We start from the raw sequence: 21,279 nt of genomic DNA on the forward strand, positions 1-21,279 counted from the left end.
TAATTTTTACAGCATTAAAAAAATAGCATACTTTGTTTGCTTACTGAAAATAAGTGATGAAGTTATTGCACAGCAAAGGTTTTTAAAGTACTTCTGAAAGAATTTATGTTATTTCATACTACGTCCTCTCAGTAGTAGGGTACAGATTGTAATGCTGAATTACTTGGTTAGAGGAGCAGGCTTGGTTGTCACATTTAAATATGGCAGCTGAGAACTACGTATGAATATTTATCTACTTCTTATGTTTCTTGGGGAGAAACTTAAGCCAAGCAATTTCATTCAACTCAGTGTGAAAATTGTTCTTAATTTTTATATAGTTTGAGACTGATAGTAGGATACTTAAATTTTGAGGCATTATTGAAAGATTGAAGAGGTTTGTATTGCATAATTCTAAAATTTTATTTGATGAGCTGATTTCTGACAGAAATATAGGCTTTGTGGAACAGTAAACCAGGAAGGATTTCAGACCAGAAACAAGAGGAGAACAGCAGCAGCATGAAAACTGGAATATTCGAATACGTTTTTGTCCATGGCTTTTTTTCAGTATGAAGAAGGCTGTAATATTAAGTATTTGAAAAAGCTTCATTGAGTATTTCAAAGCAAGTCTTAGCGAACACCTTGTTATTAGAAGTGTATGTGTAAATGCTAAAACCAGAAGTGTTATACTAAATATTGTACTGTGAGATTCAGACTGAAGTATAATAGATCAATAGAATCACAAACCAGTGGTTTTCGCTAAGTATGTTATGTTTTGCAGGACTTGTAAATATGTCAGAATAGTATCAGGGCAAAGTTACTGTTTTATTCCACATTAAACATAAGACATTAGCTGATGAAAACAAACATTTCTATCTTCAAGTTTTTAAGGGTTTCACTGATGGTAATAATGTGCTTACATCAGTAATCATACCAATAAAATGTGTCAATTTTGAGCTCCCCTGAATAGTACTGCTGTACGTGGTGTATATAACTGTAATGGTGTCCCCATTAGAGAAAAATTTTTAAAATGCTTAGCTAATTGTAGAAGTCAGAAATCGAGAGTACAGGATCTGGCTTCCAGGAGCATTTGGGAATTGAAAAATCACTCTGAATTTACAATTATTTATATAAGCCAGGGGTAGTATATTAACAAAAAAATTAATGGAGCCTCTACCCCATTAGTCTTTTTCTGAGGCTGGTCACACAGTACTTCAGAAGGACACCTTCCACAGAAAAAACGGTAGCAAGCTTACTCTTCTGTATACTTAGATGGACAAAGAGAGCACATATTTAATTTTGAATCAAAACTGAAAATTGGAATTCTGATGGCATTTTAGCCCTGCAATGTGAGCCAATTATCTGAATAGTCTGCTAAATAACGTAAGCGGGAATCAACGTGTCACATTTTGTGGGGTCTTTCTCTGATAACTGTTAATAGATGAGAATGTGGGGTTTTTTGAATTTTTCTGACAAAGACATGGAAGCAGCCAAATTTGTCATTTTGCTTTTATCTCTTGATTTCTGCAAGCGCCTCACTACCCTTTTAGAAATAACAATGTTAATAATAAGTCAGAAGTAATAAATATGGTTGTGTAATTATTAGTTCAATGGTAAGAAACTGATGACAAAATCAGTGACAACTAATGCAGTATCTGTGTTCCCTAATCTGCTTTGTTGAGGTCATAATTGACACCAGATGACTGTGGAACTGCTTTGTCTGAAATATTTCTATGAACTTTCCAAACTCAGAGAATAAAGTAAGAAATTTTGTGGCAAAATGAATTTTAGCATTCAGGGAGGAAGTTTTGAACAAGAGCTGTGTTAGTGCTTAGTCCTAGGAAGTTAATGCCACTTCATTCCTGAAACAGTTGCTAACACTGTCAGCCGGATGTTTTGCGATTGGCTTTTATCATCCATAAAGGGTACAGGTTTTCTGGGTTTTTATTTGTTTGTTTTGGGAGTTGTTTGCTTGTTTTGAGGTCATCAGACTTGTTCCTTTGTGAAATGCTATGATTAGACCTAGATAAGGTTTAAGTAGAAAAGACAGGCATAATATCTGTTTTATGTTCTGACAGCATGCTTTCAGGACCAGTCTAAATCTGAAGCCACTCTTCTCTGGTTTTATGAAAGTAAGACAACAGCAAATAAACATGTACCCAATCTTTTGCAGTGAGAAGAACTTGTCTGTCTGTTTAGATGAAGACTATCAGATTCTTGAGGCTTCTCAGCACTTGAAATATCTCACTTCTTGAGATCTTGCAGATTCAGACTTAATCACCTTGAAAGTCTCAATTGCAATCCAAATGGGATCATTGCCACTTCTGTTCCAATTTGCTTTCCAGAAGCATCACCTGTGAGAAGTCATATCTGTACTGTGATGATCTGTTATGCTAAGACAGGGGATGGTCAGCCATTTTATCAATGATTAAGGGGAAAAGATTACTAAATTACTTGCACAGGTGATTGACACATTTTTTTTAACGGCTGCACAGGGTCTGCTTTGAGGGATTCACTTTTACAGTTCTCTGTTTCCAGGTGATGAGCAGTGAAGCAGCTCATCTGCTCTGAGAGCCTCTTTGGGATAGTGCACCTGTAGCACCTTCAGAGAAGTCTGAATGGTGGATGACAAAGTAGCCTGAACTCATACAGAGTGGAGATGTCTCCCTTGAGCCCCATTTTATTTCCGGCAGTTCTGTTGTGATGCTGTAGGTAGTTTTCTAAAATTGCTGGAACTGAATTCCTAAGCACTGAAACTTCCTAGTTTTTAAGCCAAAATGTTAGTTTTTGACCTCTTTGTCATTAATGGGCTGTTAACAAGCATTGCTCTTTCAACTGATTCCATAAGAAAAACTGCAAAATTATCACCTTCTTTATTGCCAACCTGTAGAAATTAATTTACTTCACCAACAGTGTTCAAACTCAACAGTTTCATGGCTACCTGGGTTAAAAGGTTAAGGAGGCATGAGGGTAGTTTTCCTGAAGTTGCGTTTCCAACGCTGTCCCAATATGTCTTCTAAAGTTAATGCCACACCGTTCATTTTGATATATGCTCATTGTTGCTTGAAAGACAGGCAGGCTCTTTTACCATTGTATTTTCATATTAAATGACTGCTTTAAGCATTCCTTCAAAGTTTCTGGTTAATTTCTAGACAGTATATAAACTGCTTAGTATGAAAGTAGTCAGCAGGTGCCATTAACAGAAATAAAATCTATTGCATTTGGTGCATTTTATAAATGCATTACAAATGAGAAATGGTGCCTGTTTTCTCCTTCTGGACTTAATATTATTTTACCCAGTCGTGTTTTTGAAATGGGATCATAGATACCAGTTATATATATGGTCTGTCTTAATACAGAAGAATGAAGTAAAGATTAAAAAAAATGCAATTGTAGTATGTTTTGTGACCTTTGTCCGTTTATAGATGAGTGGATTATTAGGATTTATAAAGCCAGATGTGGGCTGATTCTTTTATATGAGATTTCTAATAAGTATGAATAAATTCGTGTAATAGAGTACAGTTTAAGTCTTGTTATATTGAAACAAGAAACAAACTTCTTTAGAGGTGTTTACAGCAATGTTTTTACAAACTTCTTTAGAGGTGTTTACAGCAATATTTTTAATTATCAAGTGCTTCGACTTTGCTTGATCTTTACTTGTTACCTACTGGGCTTCAGTGTTTCAGGTCTTTGTTTTACCTAGAGATACATTGTTAGGGAGCTTACATTTATTTCTTCCCATCAATGTTTTATTCATTACTTATAAATATGTGTTTCTAATGCCTGTGGGTTGTCAACAACTTCAGTAGAAAGAAGAAATTTTCTGTGCCAAAAGGTAGTACAGGGCTATAACAATGAAACAAAGCAGCACAAGTTCAGTAATTTTAAAAAAACTGACAATCATTTCTGTGTTTGACTGTAATAATTTACACTTTTGTCATCTATGTTAGAAGATATATTTTTTAAGGTTGTCCTGATTTTCACCAAACAACTTTGCTTCTACGCAACACTTTTTATCTGTAAAGGAAGCAAAATTTGGAGTACCTAAGACTACAGAATAGAAATGAGGAAATTCTCAGCCACAGATTAGTATTCACTCATGCTGGTTTTTCTTTCCGAGTTTTCAGTGTGTTACTGCTCTCAATTTCTGATCACGTACAATATGTGCAATCACTGCCAGCTTCATGTTGCAGGCTGGAGACTGTACAGTGAAGGGGGCAGATGCTTGTAGATACTACAGGAGCTGAGTCATAGAATTCTCTGTCATAAAAGACAAGGGGGTTTAGTTTTCTTAGCTTTATTTTGCTTCCCTTTAAGAAATTCTGTCACAAATATGTGGCACTGGTTTTAAAGGGAAGATTAAAGAAACTCTTCCTTTAAAGAAAAGAGGGGAAAAGTCTTGAACATTAGGAATATATTCAGATCTTATGGCAAAAATGTCTGCAAGTTACAGTGTTTTTCTTTTGCGTTTCCTGACATGCGATTTCATTCACTGAACAGTTTATTGTATGTCCTGTAAATCAGATTATATTTCATTCTTCACACATGCTTTTTGCTTACTGAGGACCACAGGTTGATTTCATGGTGGAACAGGTTAGATATTGATGCTTTTACTCAAAAACACATACGTACAGATTTGCAGAGAGAAAATTTGTTTTAAAACAAAATATCAATGTGAGATGTCCTTGAAAAGGATGAATGCTTTTTAAGATTAGTCTTTGTTAGCACCTGTAAGAGTCATACTTTCACTAATGAACAAGGAGAGCAAGTAGTCCTGCAAAGAAGATATAAGCTTGTTCAAGTTTTCTACAAGTTTTATGGGGGGAATTTTCTGATTGTTGAGAAAATTGAAAATGTTTGTTAATGCTGATTCTATTCTGTCGTAACTTTTTTGTTTTGGGACTTCTGCAATTCACTGCTTGATCTCTGAATTGAATTTCTTATGCCACATCTGTAGAGATAAGCAAATTGTTTTTCCTCCTGCTAGAGGGAAGTAGTAATTCTTAGTAGTGTGTTTTATTCCAGAAGAAAGTGTGGAGTAGAAGGCAAGGTCCAGCATCCCACAAGCTAACAAATCCTTAAAATGAAATTCAGTTTTTTAAAATAAAGATCCAAGCACTAGCAGTAATTTCAAACCTGATAGTCTCTAAAGGGCCTGCTATGTAATGCTATTACTTTTAAAGTTTATGGGTTTGGGGAGATTTTTTTTAATGAAAGTTCTATTACATCAGTTTTGATCACTACTTCTTATAGTGGTCTGTTACTGTTTTCTCGTGATTTTTTTCAGTTTTTTTCATGGTTTTTTGTTTGTTTGGGATTTTTTCATGGCCTTTCATTGTGGTAAAAAGGAAGCATTATCACTGTAGCCAAACCATGGGAACCAAAAAAATTTTCAGTATAATGTGCTGTGCTGAAGTTAGAGAATAATGTGAAGCATCTTTTAGGTCATAAATTTTCGAAAAATACTGACGTCAGAGGAATGAAGAAAACCTTACTGCAGATGTAGGTACCAGAAAGGAGCAATAAATTACTTCATAAAGTATGAAGAATGTTGTAAAACAGAAAGAATTAATTCTTCATGAATTTAATAGATGCTTTGTTCAAAGTGTGATACAAAATCTAAAACTGCATATGTAAATTTATTTTTAAAATAACTAAAACAATGAGAATATGAAATCCTTTGTAAAATATTTAAGGCAACTAAGTTTGATTTTTAGAAATTGTGAGTACATTTTAAAGGTATTAACTTTTTCAGCTTTTTTGTCAAAACAATTAAATTCAGAGTTCAGAATAACTTTATTTTCCTTTGAAGATCTTCTAGTTGATATGTTGGGGGTTCTTGCCAGCTACAGCATCACTGTCAAAGAGTTGAAGCTTTTGTTCAGCATGCTTCGAGGCGAAAATGGAATCTGGGTAAGCTGTGATCAGATAAAGCATTAAGTGTCATTCCATTAGAGCCTGAAGTTAACATAAATTGTCTCCTGGGACATATAGACTTGAATTATCCTTTTTTTTTTCATGTTGATTGAACATGTGTTTATGAAGTATTTTTGCTAACTCCTTTAATTTGCTGTGTTGTTTGAAAGCCATCCAGTTTCCGTTGTAGCCTAGAGTACAAAAATGGTTGTATTAACTGTTGTGCAATTTTCTTGTTTTCACAGCCAAGGCATGCGGTTAAACTATTATCAGTCCTTAATCAGATGCCACAGAGACATGGGCCCGATACCTTTTTCAACTTCCCAGGCTGTAGTGCTGCAGTAAGTTTTCAAACAAAATACTTGAGGAAAAAATAAATTGCTCCTCATTTGCATTTCCTTTCATTTGGTTTTGGAAGTTCTTGAGAAGGAAACGAGATGGGAAGTACATGCTTGAGTAGTGTAGACCTTGACTTCCATCGGTTTGAAAAGTAGTTGTAGTGTTAAGAAGTTGCACTTGTGAGGACAGAATGTCAAATAGCGGATTTTTGTCTATGGAAATGATCATAAAAGTGAAAACTGAAAATTCCAAAGAACAATATTATTTTATTTGGATAATGTAATTGATATTGTGTAAAGTGGAGACTTCAGGAAAACAGAAGGATGAGCTTGTGCATGTCATCACACTTTACAGTGACAGCTTAGTCACAGATTTTGTTATGTCTTTTTCTTTTTGTCTGAACTCCATCAGCCATTGGCTTTCCCTGAAGGCAGTGATTTAAATGCAGTCTTCTTTTGGCTTTACTTTTTGTGACAACTTATAATAATGAAATTGTATTCCTTTCTAAACCTTCTCAAAGGTATATTCTCTTTTCCTTTCACTGCATGTATGTTCAGAAAAACCTAAAAATAAATTCACATACTGTATACAGATTTATAAATAAGATTGTTAAGACAGTAAATAGAAACGCTTAAAAATGAGAAATCCAGATTTGAGGTTCAGTTCCATTCTGTTACGGAACAATATGTGCTCATGGTAGAATTTGGAATCTTTTAAGGGAAAATAATCCTGGGATACCTTTTCATGCCAGTGCGTGAAAGGTGGTAGGAGCTTCTCTTGGGCTGTTCTGCTTGTATTTCCTCAATAGCACTGATGATAGTTTTCTTCAAGCATAAAGCACCACCTCCTCTTCTTTGTGAATACAGCTGTTGGTGTGGTAGATTGCATCAGGAGAATAAACTGGCTGAAAATCACTGTTTTTCACCTGGGTTATTTTTGGCTAGATCACTTCCCTGGACTTTTTTGGTATACAGCTGCACAAACAGATGTGTCAGCAAAATGCACAGGGTGGAGTGTGTAAGGAATTAATTACTGGGTTTTGAAAGAGAGAGTTTTATTTGCTACTGCTAAGTCAAAACCGCAGTTAACCTCTCCTAAAAGTACATGCAGCAGCAAGACAGCTGTTGCAGAATATGAAAGTCTACAATGACACATACTGCTTTGACATTTCTCAGCTTCAGAGGCAAATGCTGATGAAATGTCTCTCTTAAATTTAATTTTGTGTTATAGCTTCAAAAAAAGTTTTGCAGAAGAAGAATTTCAAATATTCCTCCCTGTCCAAAGAGATGCATCAATTATTGGTAATCATATTTAAAATTAAATTTTCAGTGCTGACAGTTTTATGGGGGCATAAAGTTGCTTGATTGAAAGGCATAAGAGGCATTTCTCTTTTCTTGGTTAGGATCGTGTTTCACATACCACTCATCATTGACTGTGCACCTGCAAATCAAGAAATATGAGTTTCATATTTACATTTCTTGAGTAGTACATGTTGGATTACACTGTGAAGTTGTGGAGAGGAGTCATCCTCTGAAGTGGACCTATTTTACTAGCACTGAGCGCAGGTTTTCAGGTCTGATGCACAGTAATGACATCAGACAGAGAAACAACATAAAGTTTCCCTGGCATAATAAATATGGGATTGGCCCTCTTTAAAGTTGAGTGCATGCTCCTTGTATAACCAAGACTTCAGTATGAAAGAGACAAGAGTCTGCTAAACCAGTCTGCTGACCTGCTGGTGAGATCTGCTTCACTGTCCCAGCTGAAGGGCTCTTCCCAGTGCTGTGTTGCATCTGTGCCAGTCTAAGTAGCACATTAGTCACTCTGTTTGGAGGGCACCTTGTAATGGTGGTAGTATTCTTAGCTGGTGCTCCTGTTTGTCATCAAGCAGGAATTTTCCTGTTTCAGGCGGGGAGCTTCATCTCAGGAGGCAGGAGTGATATCCCAAAAGACTTCCTTGAAATGATTTGTACTGAGCCGTTGGTACCAGACTGGTAGCAGAATTTTTGTTATTTTTTTTTTGTCTAGTCGAATACTAGCATAGTCTGAGCACATTGCTGTATCTCATTATAAAATTACGTTGAGTTCCCTATCATTCTTAATTATCTATTTCTCTGCTCTTAAAACTCTTTCAGCAATTGCCTTGCATATAAAAATGGTGAAAAGTCAGCCCCACTCTGTACCATTTTTTTATGTACTTGACTGCATTGGCATAGAATCTTAGTGTGGGTAGTCTTCTGTATGAATCAGGACAGTACAAGATTTGAGCACTGCTGAAAAGATATTTCCAACTGTGACTAATAAGTATCACACAGAATCACAGAAGGCTTGAGGTTGGAAGAGACCTATGGAGGTCGTCTTGGGCAACCCCCTATGCTGAAGCAGGGCCACCTAGACCAGGACCATGTTCAGATGGCTTTTGAGCATCTCCGAGGATGGAGACTCCTTAGACTCTGGGCAACCTGTGCCAGTACTCGGTCAATATCAGTGGTAGCTTTGATAAAAACACTTCAGTACAAATACTAATTAACTATCCTTTATTATATTGAGGTGTAGCAAAAGCTTAAATTATCTTAGTGGAGATGAAAAACATCAACTAAATACACTTAGAAATAACATGCTGTAGTTATTTAGAAAACTGTTTTCTTCTGCTTTGCATTCATATAGAACTTATTGCAAAAAGTGGTATTAAAGGCTATTATTCTTTAACTACTTTTGTGTAGGATATTCTATATTTTGTCTGGTGGAGGGCGAAAGAACTTATTGTAATGAGCACCTACCTCTAAATTATTACAAAAATTTAATTTCTTAAAAGTTTTAAATGACTGCATTTTGTGTATCGTTATCCTACCGATGAGAAAAAATGTTTCCTCTTTTAGTGGTATCATAGAAAAAACTTATTTAGTAAGAGACCTCTGAAGTTCAGTTTGTCAGATTTCCTTCCCAAAGTGTCAAAACTTCAAAAAAGTTTAAACTTCAAATGTAGATCAGATATTCAGGGCCTTGCCCAGGGAGAAAGAGTTCTCTGAAACCTCTTCGTCAGTCTTAGCCCAGAAAAATAAAATATTGAAAAATCAAATTTCTTCCCAGGTCATGCCTTACTAATTTATTTAACTGAGAATAGGGGTAAGATTTTCAGTCTCTTACCTTACTGTTTGTAGGAAAAAAACTCATAGCGCTCTTAAATCAGCGAGAACAACCTGTTTTTATACCATAGTTTTAACAGTGAATCTGAAGTTAATTTGATCTTAATGTTTAAATCTATTGATGAATGAATACTTAGTGAAAGCTGAATGTATAGTTTAGTTTTAGTATAGTTTAGTTTTAGTAATTTTTCTCTTTTTTTCTCTTGATATTGCCCATTTGCAAATCTAGTGTCATGTCCTCTATTGGTAGAATTTATGCAGTTAAAAATTAAAGTAGTTTAAAATAGATAGAAAACTAATGCATTTATTCAAAAGCACTACTTGAAGGATTTTTTTATATTCTTCTCTAATATTTGAAAGTTAGGTCAGATCTGCAGATCTAGGATGACAGGTTTCTAGAAAGGCATTCCCTTTAACCGTACTTCTCAAAAAATTCTTTTTTTGACTTGCTGTTTTCTTCTTTTCTTATTTTCCCCCCCCCAGGCAATTGCATTGCCTCCTATTGCTAAGTGGCCTTATCAAAATGGGTTTACTCTTAACACCTGGTTTCGTATGGATCCACTAAACAATATCAATGTAGATAAGGATAAACCCTATCTTTATTGGTAAGTAACTTATAATGCTGTAGTTATGGTTTGTTTTGACTTCCTAATAACCGTTAATCTTCCTCATATTTTTTTGTTTCTGACATGCTTTTCTTCCCCCAAATGCCTGCAGATTTTAATGGCTGCTTAGTGTATGCAAACTCTTAAAAAGTCATCTGAACTTTTTGCTTTGCAATTTATAAATCCATGGATGCAAGGCATTGTGCCTTGTAGATAAACCATAAAATCTAATGTGATGGTTTCTTTAGCAATTTTGAAGTACATTATTTCTTAGACCCGTAAACTGATAATGTGCTTGTATTTTCTGTTTGGTGTTTAAGATTCTCAGCTGATGTCGATACTATAAAACAAACCGTTTGCACGTTAGCTAGAGGTAATAGAAAGTGGATCTGTGAATATAAAAATGGCTCATTGATCACCCGTTCCCAAAAAGGGAAGCTGTATTTCCTAATAGATTAATTGCAGGAGAGACAATGTTAGTTTACTTAGGTTGACTGTTGTGACAAAAATAGAACTAGTTACATCCTTAATAAAGCCCTCTGATATTTAGAAATTATGGTACAAATATAAAAATGTTTATTCTATTGGTCAGTCATAAAAAAGTCTTTTCCTTTCAGAAATTAATCATATATCTGCTCAAGTATAGTTGTCTTAGCTGAAGGACAAAGGAATGAAGAAACCAAGGAACCTTTTGTTGTGTCAGGATGTGCTGGTATTTTCTTCAGCACTTCTTCATTCTTTATGTATTTGCTAGTTCATATACTTGCCTTTTCTCATATTCTCAAGAACTGTATATCAGCTGTGCAGACAGATGAGGACTGGACATCAAGCAAGATCTATTGAGTTTTGTCAGCTCAGGAATACAAGAGTAGGACAAGGAGGGAAGTAACCAAAAGTAATGCTTCTCACTTTGTAGTCATTCCAGATAGTCTAAAGAGCAGAAGGTTTTAGTAGTCAGCTGAGGAGAGCAGCAGTAGATGTGGTCTCAGGAAGGTACTTGTACTATCTATATATAAAAATCTTACTGTGCGTTTACTCGGAAAATCAAAATAATTCATATTTTTTATGGAACAAATATCTGATTTAAAATAATTTGGGTTTATTCTGAAGAAAAAAATTAGTACATTTTCTCTAAATTACCATCTGGGATAATGCTTTTCCATGCATCCATTTTCTGCTAAATGTTATAGTTATTTTACCATGGAGATTTTTTCAAGCTCTTGGCTGTAGATATGTTTATTAGTATCATCTATATTTTACTTATTTTTCAGTCTGTCAAGAACAGTAACAAATGGAATTATAGAATTAAACTTATATACAAGAATTTAACATGATCATTTGTTTCTCAGCCAAAATTTATGTTTCAAAATTGGCAGCTTTTGGTGATGTAATTGGTTTGAGAATTTATTACTGCCTCAGAACAGGAGAAGCATACTCCGAAGTTGCACAGCCTGTGATGTATGCTGCTTTTCTAAGGGTTAGTAGTGTAGAAAGACCTTCAACTTGGGTGATGGATATGATTCCCTCTGATTCCAGTATAATGCAGAAGCAGCAGTGGCATTAGGTTAGAAGAACTTCAGAAGTTTGATTATTTTATTTAAATATATATTTTCCGTGATGTAGTTCTGATGTTTATTGTGATACGGTTACAACTCTTACTGAATTCTAAGATTTTTGAGCATGCATTTCAGCATATTTTTTGCACTGAAATACTTCAAAATCCTCCGTGTGTTAAGCTTTCCTGAATATTTATGCATACTTCATATTTCTCTGTGTCAGAGGGAATTAACTTCTGGTTCCATTTTTAAGTATATTTATTTAGACCTTTTGTCCAAAAACATAGCCTGTGTTAACTTTGCTACAAAGAAGTGATATAGCTTAGAATAATTACCGTGTATATTCCGTCATGTCCTTAATAAACAGATTTTTCCTTGATTAGAGTGTTTGTTTCCAAATGTGTCATTGAATAAACCCCCCAAAGCTGCCCTTTGAGTTATTGAAGGAACCTGAATTTCTTTCTTCAAAAGAATTCTAGGTCTTACCTTAACATTACACTCTAAAGAATATTTTTTTGTTAACATACTTATTAGATACAACCATAACATTTCCACATTTGCTTAAAAAATGTCCACTGGCAGTATGATTTACTATAATAAGTAACTTAATATAATATCTATTTATTAGGTTGATTAGAATTAAGAGTCTAGCAGAGTAAGAAAAGATCTTTTTTCTTTGAGTTTATATTTCCTCATGGTTGATGTGTGCTTTTCTTTGTTTTCAGGTTTTTTCTCTTTTCATAACCGAGAACGTAACAAAATAATGTCTTCTATATTTTGTTGTTGCAATTTGGAAATCTGGGGAGAAAGTGTAGCCCCAAAACATAAGGAGTTTCAGCACTCTTATTGTAGCGCATAAAGCATAACCTCTCTAGTAAGCATAGGTATTTTGCTGCATGCATAGACTCTTGAAGTAATCTTTGGCCATATCCGTGCTGAATGAATGACTCGTTATCTCACACACACACACACTTGTGCACACAAATCTTTAATTATAGTTCCATGTTTCACTTTCTTATGTCACCTCTTGTGATGGAATATGTGTAAAAGGAGAATATTTATCAAGAGTGGGAAATAAAACTTCTGTGACTAAAAAATGTGGAACTTGCAAGTGCTTTATATGAGCCACAGAAAGAAGTCAGTCCTACGGAAATCAAAAGCCAAAACTGAGTCTGTGTAAATGTAATGTGCACGTACTACACATAAGAGAAACTGAATATGCTGGCCTCAGAAGGAAATTAGGAACAGTGCAAGTACTTGTCATTATTTTGTAGTGGCTTAAAGCAAGACATAATTAATAATTAAAACCAGGAAAAATATTCAAACTAAATCATTCATCCAAACTTCTTTACACAAATTTTAGACTTTGCCACATGAAAGGCTGAGTCGCACACAACCACCACCAAGAGGAAGATACCAAAGCAAAAAGTTGTTTTCTTTTAGTGTGCTTTTTGGACATGTTATATCTTTTTTGGTTTAACTAGATGAAAAATATATGTCATATAAATTAACTCATTCTTCATACTTTCTTCTTAAAAGTCATCCGTCTTTTAAACAATCTATATTTTAAAAGCAATAGCTCACTAGCATGCACAACTTGTAATTATAAAGTGAATGATCTTTTTGTACTGTAGTTTGTTATAAGAGGCCTGTATCACTCCCACCCTCCCCACCCCAACAACCACTCCTATTACCCCTCCACAACAGAGAGCAAGGATTAAAGTAAACCAGCCAGGCAGAGTATTTAATATCTTCACAAACAGACACCTTGCAGCTGATGTTTTTGTCCTGAAATGTTAAACATACAGTCTCTATGCACTGCCAGCAAAATAGCATCATGTTAAAAACATACCATGGAAAACAACAGATTCAACAAAGAACATATACTATTTCAATAGTCATAGAATCATTAAGGTTGGAAAACACCTCTACGGTCATGAAGTCCAACCATCAACCCACCACCACCATGCCTGCTAAACCATGTCCTCAATTGCCACATGTAGACATTTTTTGAACACCTCCAGACTAAACAGTCCCAGCTCCCTCAGCCGCTCTTCATAAGACTTGCTTTCTAGACTCTTCACCAGCCTCATTGCCCTTCTTCGGACACGCTCCAGCACCTCAATGTCTTTCTCGTACTGAGAGGCCCAAAAGTGAACACAGTACTCAAGGTGCGGCCTCTCCAGTGCCGAGTACAGGGGCACAATCACCTCCCTTGTCCTGTTGGCCACACTATTCCTGACACCAGCCAGGATGCCGTTGGCCTTCTTGGCCACCTGGGCACACTGCTGGCTTATGTTCAGCCAGCTGTCAACCAACACCCCAAGGTCCTTTTCTGCTGGGCAGCTTTGCAGCTGCTGCTCCCCAAGCCTGTAATGTTGCATGGGGTTGTTGTGACCGAAGTGCAGGACCTGGCATTTGGCCTTGTTGAACCTCATACAGTTGGCCTCGACCCATCCTGGCATGATCCCTCTTCAGGGCCTTCCTACCCTCAAGCAGATTGACACTCCCACTCAGCTTGGTGTCATCTGCAAACTTACTGAGGGAACACTCAATCCCATCATGCAATTTATTGACAAAGATGTTAAACAAGACCGGACCCAAAACTGAGCCCTGGGGAACACCACTCGTGACTGGCCGCCAGTGGGATTTAAGTCCATTCACTACCACTGTCTGTGCTCGGCCATTCAGCCAGTTTTTTGTGCAGTGAAACATACACCCATCCAAACCATGAGCAGCTGGTTTCTCCAGGAGGATGCTGACGGAGACAGTGTCAAAGGCCTTACTCTAGTCCAGGTAGATAACATCCAGAGTCTTACCCTGATCCACTAGGTGTTTCACCTGGTCATAGAAGGAGATCAGGTTGGTCAAGCAGCACCTGCCTTTCATGAACCTGTGCTGGCTGGGCCTGATCCTCTGGTTGTCCTTCACATGCCTGGTGAGTGCACTCAACATGAACCGCTCCATAATCTTGCCCGGTACCAAGGTCAGGCTGGCAGGCCTGTAGTTCCCAGGATCGTCTTTCTGGCCCTTGTTGTAGATGGATGTTACACTGGCGATCCTCCAGTTGTCTGGGACCTCCCCTGTTAACCAGGACTGCTGACAGATGATGGAGAGTGGCTTGGCCAGCTCCTCTGCCAGCTCCTTCAGTACTCTTGGGTGGATTCCATCTGGCCCCATAGACCTGTGAGTGTCCAGGTGGCATAGCAGGTCATTAACTGCTTCCTCCTGGATTATGGGAGGCTTATTCTGCTCTCCATCCCTGTGTTCCAGCACTGGGGGCTGAGTACCTTGGGAATAAGCAGTGTCGTGTCTTTTCAGTGGCTATCACCAAGAAGTGTCTGGCTCAGTCTTCTTTACTCCCCACCCATCAGGTATTTACACGTCTTCTCTTCTGCAGGCGTAACGGTTCCATATCTCAGCCTCTTCTCATGTGTCGGAGGCTTTGATCATTCAGTCATCTTTGTGGCCCTTTGCTGGACTCAGTCTGATGTGCCCGTGTCTTTCTTGTGCTGTGCATCCCAGATGGCAATGTTTTTCCTAATGCAGCCCCGGATGCCATTGGCTGCCTCTGCCATGAGGGCGCATTACTGGCTCATGGTGAACTTACTGTCCACCCAGACCAGCAGGTCCCCTTTCTGCAAAGCTGGTTTCCAGCTGGTCACTACACAGCATGTGCTGGTGCTTGGGGTAGTTCCTCCTCAGGGGCAGGATTTTGCTCTTTCCTTTGTTGATCTTCATGAGATTCTTGTTGGCCTGTTGTTCCAACCTGCTGTAGTCCCTCTGCACACTGCACACTTACTGGGTGTATCAACCACTGCTTCTGATTTTGCATCATCTGTAAGCTTGCTGAAGGTGCACTCTGTCTCACCAGTCAGGTTATTAATGAAGAATCTGAACAAGACTGGGTTCAGTATTGTCCCCTGGAGTACTCCAGTAGTAACTGGCCTCCAGCTGGACTCATGCCACTGACACCAGTGCTTTTAGCCCAGCAGTTCAGTTAGTTTTCAGAGCACCTCATCGTCCACTTATGTAGCTCGTTCTTCTTTAGTTTGTCATTGAGGTTATTACAGTGTTGAAAGGTCTTGCTGGAAAGTCAGGATAAACATCCACAGCTTTCCTTTCCATCTTCAAAGGCAGTCGTCTCATTGTAGAAGGCTATCAGTTTGATTGAGAATGTTTTCCAATTTGTAAATCCATGCTGACTATTCCCAATCACCTTCTTAAGTATGATCCAGGCTTTAAGTGAGTGCAGAAAGAAGTGGGGAACAGCCGTCGCGTCAGCTTGACCGTGATGTAAAAACTAATGCTTAACAATGAAGAATGAAATGCTTCCACATTTGCCAGATGTGAGGGAAAACTGCTACTGTTCTGTAATTAGCTAAATGCTAAGTGCTGCTTCAAGAACTGTAAGCCAATTTGTTTTGTTTTGCTTTGTTTTTTAAAGAATTTTAATTATCTCTGAGGATGATGTTGGGCAGCTGCTAAGTGACAGTCTGTTTATACATGTGGATTGGAACGTTATTGTAGCTTTCTTACCAAGTACAAAATGAGTGTGACAATCCTGGAAGAAAATCAGAAGTCTTTGATGTTTGCATGGGTGATAAATAGTGATAAGGAGGAAGCTTTGTTGCAGAGCAACCAGGTAGAAATGGTAAGATTCAGAATTCTATAGCACAAAGTTTAGTATAAGCAAACCAACCAAGCCCGTATACCTAGCAGTGAATAATGGGTGCCGTGTTTACAGAATAGGTCATTAGGTATTAGAAAGCAGTAATTCAGAAGGATGTTGAGGGGTATTGTAGGTAACCAACTGACCATAAACTACTTTTCATTGCTGAAAGAGCTACTGTGATCCTGTCAAGGACAGTCTGAACAGAGAAGAGAGTAAAGGTGATGTGATCACTTCCTGAAATCTTGCAAAAGCATTACTGGAATACCATTTACAGTTAATAATTGCTACTTCTTTTAAGAGATCACGGAAAAAAATGGTAATATTCAGAGAACACTCCGGAGTGAATTGTGCTCTGGAAAACACATTTTATAATGAAACCTTCCAAGAAAAAAAAATCAAATTAAGGATGCTCTTGACTTCTGTTCTCAGAATTTATGCAAAATCTAATGTTGATGAATTGTTTAATCTGAGATCCAGTGGGTAGACAGCAAAATAGGAAAATTCAAACTTTTAGACACACAGTACTATGGTCACTTTAACTATCTTAGTTTTAGTAAGACTTGGTGCAATCATAATCACATTTCAATACATTTTTGGAAGTATTTCCTTGAAAATGAGGTATAGATTCTTTGTCATAAAGACAGTGCAAATTTGAGAGTTTAGAGCTAACTTTAAGCACACTCAACTGAGAAGTATCCATCCTCTAAATCTCTATACTTCTTTCTGCTAAAAAAGAAGATAGAGTGACATTACTTCCAAGTGAGGCCTGGAATTAGATATGAAGACTGGGTTTTTGTTGGATTTTCTATGTTTTGGTTTTTTGTTTTGTTTGGGTTTGGTTTTTTTTAAGAGTTGCTTTCTTTCAAATTGTGCATTGGGCTCTGTGAAGGAATTAGAGGGTGAACTGAGGCTGGATTGTCATAATTGTAGTTTTTTGTCCTTAAAACATCCAAGTGCTTCCACAACAATTTAATGGACGAATGGCTAAAAATTCTGAAAGAGCTTTCTAAATTTTATTTTTACTGGTGTCGGGACAAGGAAAAAAACCCAGAAAGGAAAAATACCCAGAAAACCCACAGTGCAAAATGTCTAGACTTTTCAGTCCTCCTCTAGAGCTAATAGTAATAGGGATAATGCAGAACTGTTGCAAAAGCACATAACGGAATTTCAAATTGGTCGCCATCACAGAAATGTGGTGGGACAACTCGCATGACTGCCATGCTGTAATGGATGGCTACAGACTCTTTAGGAAAGACAGGCCAACAAGGAGAGATGGGGGAGTTGCTTTATATGTGAGGGAGCAACTGGAATGCATTGAGCTTTGCCTGGGGGCAGATGAAGAACGAGTTGAGAGCTTATGGGTTACAATTAAGGGACAGGCTCATAAGGGTGACATTACTGTGGGTGTGTACTACAGGCCACCTGACCAGGAGGAGGAAGTTGATGAGGCCTTCTACAGGCAGCTGCAAGCAGCCTCACAGTCACAGGCCCTGGTTCTCATGAGGGACTTTAACCACCCTGACATCAGCTGGGAAGACCATACAGCTAGGCATTCGCAATCCAGGAGGTTCCTACAGAGCATCGATGATAACTTTCTGATGCACGTGGTGCAGCAACCAACAAGGAAAAGCATTCTGCTGGACCTTGTGTTAACAAACAAGGAGGGACTGGTGGAGGATGTGAAGTTTGGAGGTAGACTCGGCTGCAGTGACCATGAAATGGTGGAGTTCAGGATCCTGCGTGGAGGAAGCAGGGTGACAAGTATGATCAAAACATTGGACCTCAGGAGGGCTGACTTTGCCCTCTTCAAGGAGCTACTAGGAGGAATCCTGTGGGCCAGGGCTCTCGAAGGCAGGGGCGTCCATGAGTGCTGGTCGCTGTTTAAACGACACTTCCTCCGTGCTCAGGAGCGGTGCATCGCCCTGAGAAAGAAATCTACCAAAGGAGGCAGGAGACCTGCATGGTTGAACAAGGAGATTCTAGCAGAGCTAAGGTGGAAGAGAAAGGTCCATGGAATGTGGAAAGAGGGGCAGGCCCCTTGGGAAGAGTACAGGAATGTGCTCAGAGCATGCAGGGATGCGACGAGGAAGGCCAAGGCCCACCTGGAATTGAAGCTGGCAAGAGATGTCAAAAACAACAAGAAGGGCTTCTTCAACTACATCAGCAGCAAAAGGAAGGCTAGGGACAATGTGGGGCCGCTGCTGAATGAGGCGGGTGTCCTGGTGACGGAGGATGCACAGAAGGCAGAGCTACTGAATGCCTTCTTTGCTTCAGTCTTCAGTGCCAAGGCAGGCACTCAGGAATCTCAGGCCCCAGAGGTAAGAGAAGAAGCCCACAGAGAGGATGACCTTCCCTTGGTCGAGGAGGACTGTGTGAGGGATCGCTTAAGCAATCTGAATGCCCATAAATCCATGGGCCCCGATGGAATGCACCCACAAGTGCTGAGGGAGCTGGCGGATGTCATTGCTGAGCCACTCTCCATCATCTTTGAGAGGTCCTGGTGGACATGAGAGGTGCCCGAGGACTGGAGAAAGGCCAATGTCACTCCAATCTTCAAAAAGGGCAAGAAGGAGGACCCAGGGAACTACAGGCCGGTCAGCCTCACCTCCATCCCGGGAAAGGTGATGGAGCAGCTTATCCTGGAGGCCATCATGAAGCAAGTGGAGGAAAAGAAGGTTATCAGGAGTAGTCAGCATGGCTTCACGAAGGGGAAATCATGCCTGACCAATCTGATAGCTTTCTACGATGACATGACTGGCTGGGTAGATGAGGGGAGAGCCGTGGATGTTGTCTACCTTGACTTCAGCAAGGCTTTCAACACTGTCTCCCATGACATCCTCCTAGGGAAGCTCAGGAAGTGTGGGCTAGATGAATGGACAGTTAGGTGGATTGAGAACTGGCTGAATGGCAGAACTCAGAGGGTTGTCATCAGCGGCGCTGAGTCTGGTTGGAGGCCGGTAACTAGTGGTGTCCCCCAGGGGTCAGTACTGGGCCCAGCCTTGTTCAACTTCTTCATCAATGACCTGGATGAAGAGTCAGAATGTACCCTCAGCATGTTTGCTGATGAGACCAAACTGGGAGGAGTGGTAGATACACCAGAAGGCTGTGCTGCCATTCAGCGTGACCTGGACAGGCTGGAAAGTTGGGCAGAGAGGAGCCTGATGAGGTTCAAGAAGGGCAAGTGCAGGGTCCTGCACCTGTGGAGGAACAACCCCATGCGTCAGTACAGGCTTGGGGTGGACCTGCTGGAGAGCAGCTCTGTGGAGAGGGACCTGGGTGTGCTGGTGGATGACAGGTTAACCATGAGCCAGCAGTGTGCCCTGGCTGCCAAGAAAGCTAATGGGATCCTGGGGTGCATCAAGAAGAGTGTGGCCAGCAGGACAAGGGAGTTTCTTCTTCCCCTCTACACTGCCCTGGTGAGGCCCCATCTGGAGTACTGCTTCCAGTGCTGGGCTCCCCAGTTCAAGAAAGATGAGGAGCTACTGGAGAGAGTCCAGCGGAGGGCTACGAGGAGGGTGAGGGGACTGGAAGATCTCTCTTACAAGGAGAGGCTGAGGGAGCTGGGCTTGTTTAGCCTGAAGAAGAGAAGGCTGAGAGGGGACTTTCTAAATGCCTGCAAATATCTCAAGGGTGGATGTCAGGAGGATGGGGCCAGACTCTTTTCAGTGGTGCCCAGCGACAGGACAAGGGGCAATGGGCAGAAAGGGAAGCATAGGAAGTTCTGTCTGAAGATGAGGCAGAACTTCTTCCCCCTGAGGGTGACGGAGCACTGGACAAGGTTGCCCAGGGGGGTTGTGGAGTCTCCTTCTCTGGAGATATTCAAGACCCGCCTGGCAAGGTCCTGTGCAGCCTGCTGTAGGTGACTCTGCTTCGGCAGGGGGGTTGGACTAGATGATCCCCAGAGGTCCCTTCCAACCCCTACCATTCTGTGATTCTGTGAAGTCAGTAGAAAAGAACCTTTTTGGTTTTTTTCTTTCAGGCAAGAATGCGTTAGTATCTTCTCAATGTCAGTACTATGATCATATGTTAAGTTGCTTGTAAAGCCCTAAACTAAAGGAACAGATCACTCAGCAGTTTTCACCAGCGGATGGAAGAATGCTTGCCTGCTATGAAAGTGTAATAACATCTAGTAGCTGCTCTGAGAAACTCTCTGAAATGAAACATAACTAGAAGGGCTTTATGAACGATCTGTAGTAAAACTGTATACCAGCTGCTGTGGGAGGTAGTTAAAGGCTCATAAAACCGTATGGGTGTTGACAGTAGTGCTCTTGTTTCTGTGGCTTTCATCTTTGGATGTGACAAGTTCTGCACGTGTAGGTAATTGGTAAGAGAATTTCTGTGCAGTATCCTAGAGACCAGCCCTAACCTACTTTACCTTTTGGCAAGATATAAAATGTGAAGAGTAACATAATCTAGATATTATAACGTTGAGGTAAACAAAGAACATATCCAAGTTCTTAGTTTTGCAACTACTGTTGTGTTAGAGTTCTAATTCACTAGGACAAAAAGTAAAATCTTGGTTAAGCTTCATGTTTAAGAAATCATTGATTCTACTCCAAGATGAAGAGTCCTGCTAGGAAATGAGATATTTTTTCATTATTTCATTGTTTTCTTGTCTTCATATGCTGAACTCCAGGAAGTTACACATGTAAGGACAATTTGGTGTTTAAAATTTCGGGAACAGTCCAATTTGACCATAATGGTGACAAAGTCAGCCCAGTAACTGAAGGGGTTGGGAAAGGGAAAAATTTTAAAGGTGTAGAAATTTCTTCAGGAGCCATTCTTTTCGTATTATTTAATTTTTTTCTTTTTTACTTAGTGTTCTTAGTGTATAACTAAATGCTTGCTAGCTCCTGTTGAAAGTAGTAAGGTGCACTTTACACAATTTATATAAAGTTTCATCAAGTAAAAATGTGAAAAAGTTGCATGATTGGCCATTGATAATTTAAAAAAAAATATTATTTGGCATGTCTAATCAAATAATACTACACCATATGTTGACAAGTAGTGTGTATTTTTTTCAGTATGCTTCAGAATAGGATTCTGTTAGCCAGAACCATTTTAGC

General features: G+C 39.1%; 1 protein-coding gene across 5 annotated transcripts in view; it reads left to right on the plus strand.

The window, feature by feature from the left end:
- Positions 1–21,279, plus strand: part of NBEA (neurobeachin) — a 544,466-nt gene that overhangs the window by 101,641 nt on the left and 421,546 nt on the right. For all 5 annotated transcript variants that reach the window (XM_075420361.1, XM_075420351.1, XM_075420371.1 and 2 more), the window contains exons 3-5: positions 5,789–5,889; positions 6,138–6,233; positions 9,861–9,982. In XM_075420361.1, coding sequence (XP_075276476.1) covers positions 5,789–5,889; positions 6,138–6,233; positions 9,861–9,982 — 319 coding nt within the window. The remainder of the gene's footprint in view (positions 1–5,788; positions 5,890–6,137; positions 6,234–9,860; positions 9,983–21,279) is intronic.

This window comes from Opisthocomus hoazin, chromosome 1, assembly GCF_030867145.1.
Source record: "Opisthocomus hoazin isolate bOpiHoa1 chromosome 1, bOpiHoa1.hap1, whole genome shotgun sequence".
Lineage (NCBI taxonomy): Eukaryota > Metazoa > Chordata > Aves > Opisthocomiformes > Opisthocomidae > Opisthocomus > Opisthocomus hoazin.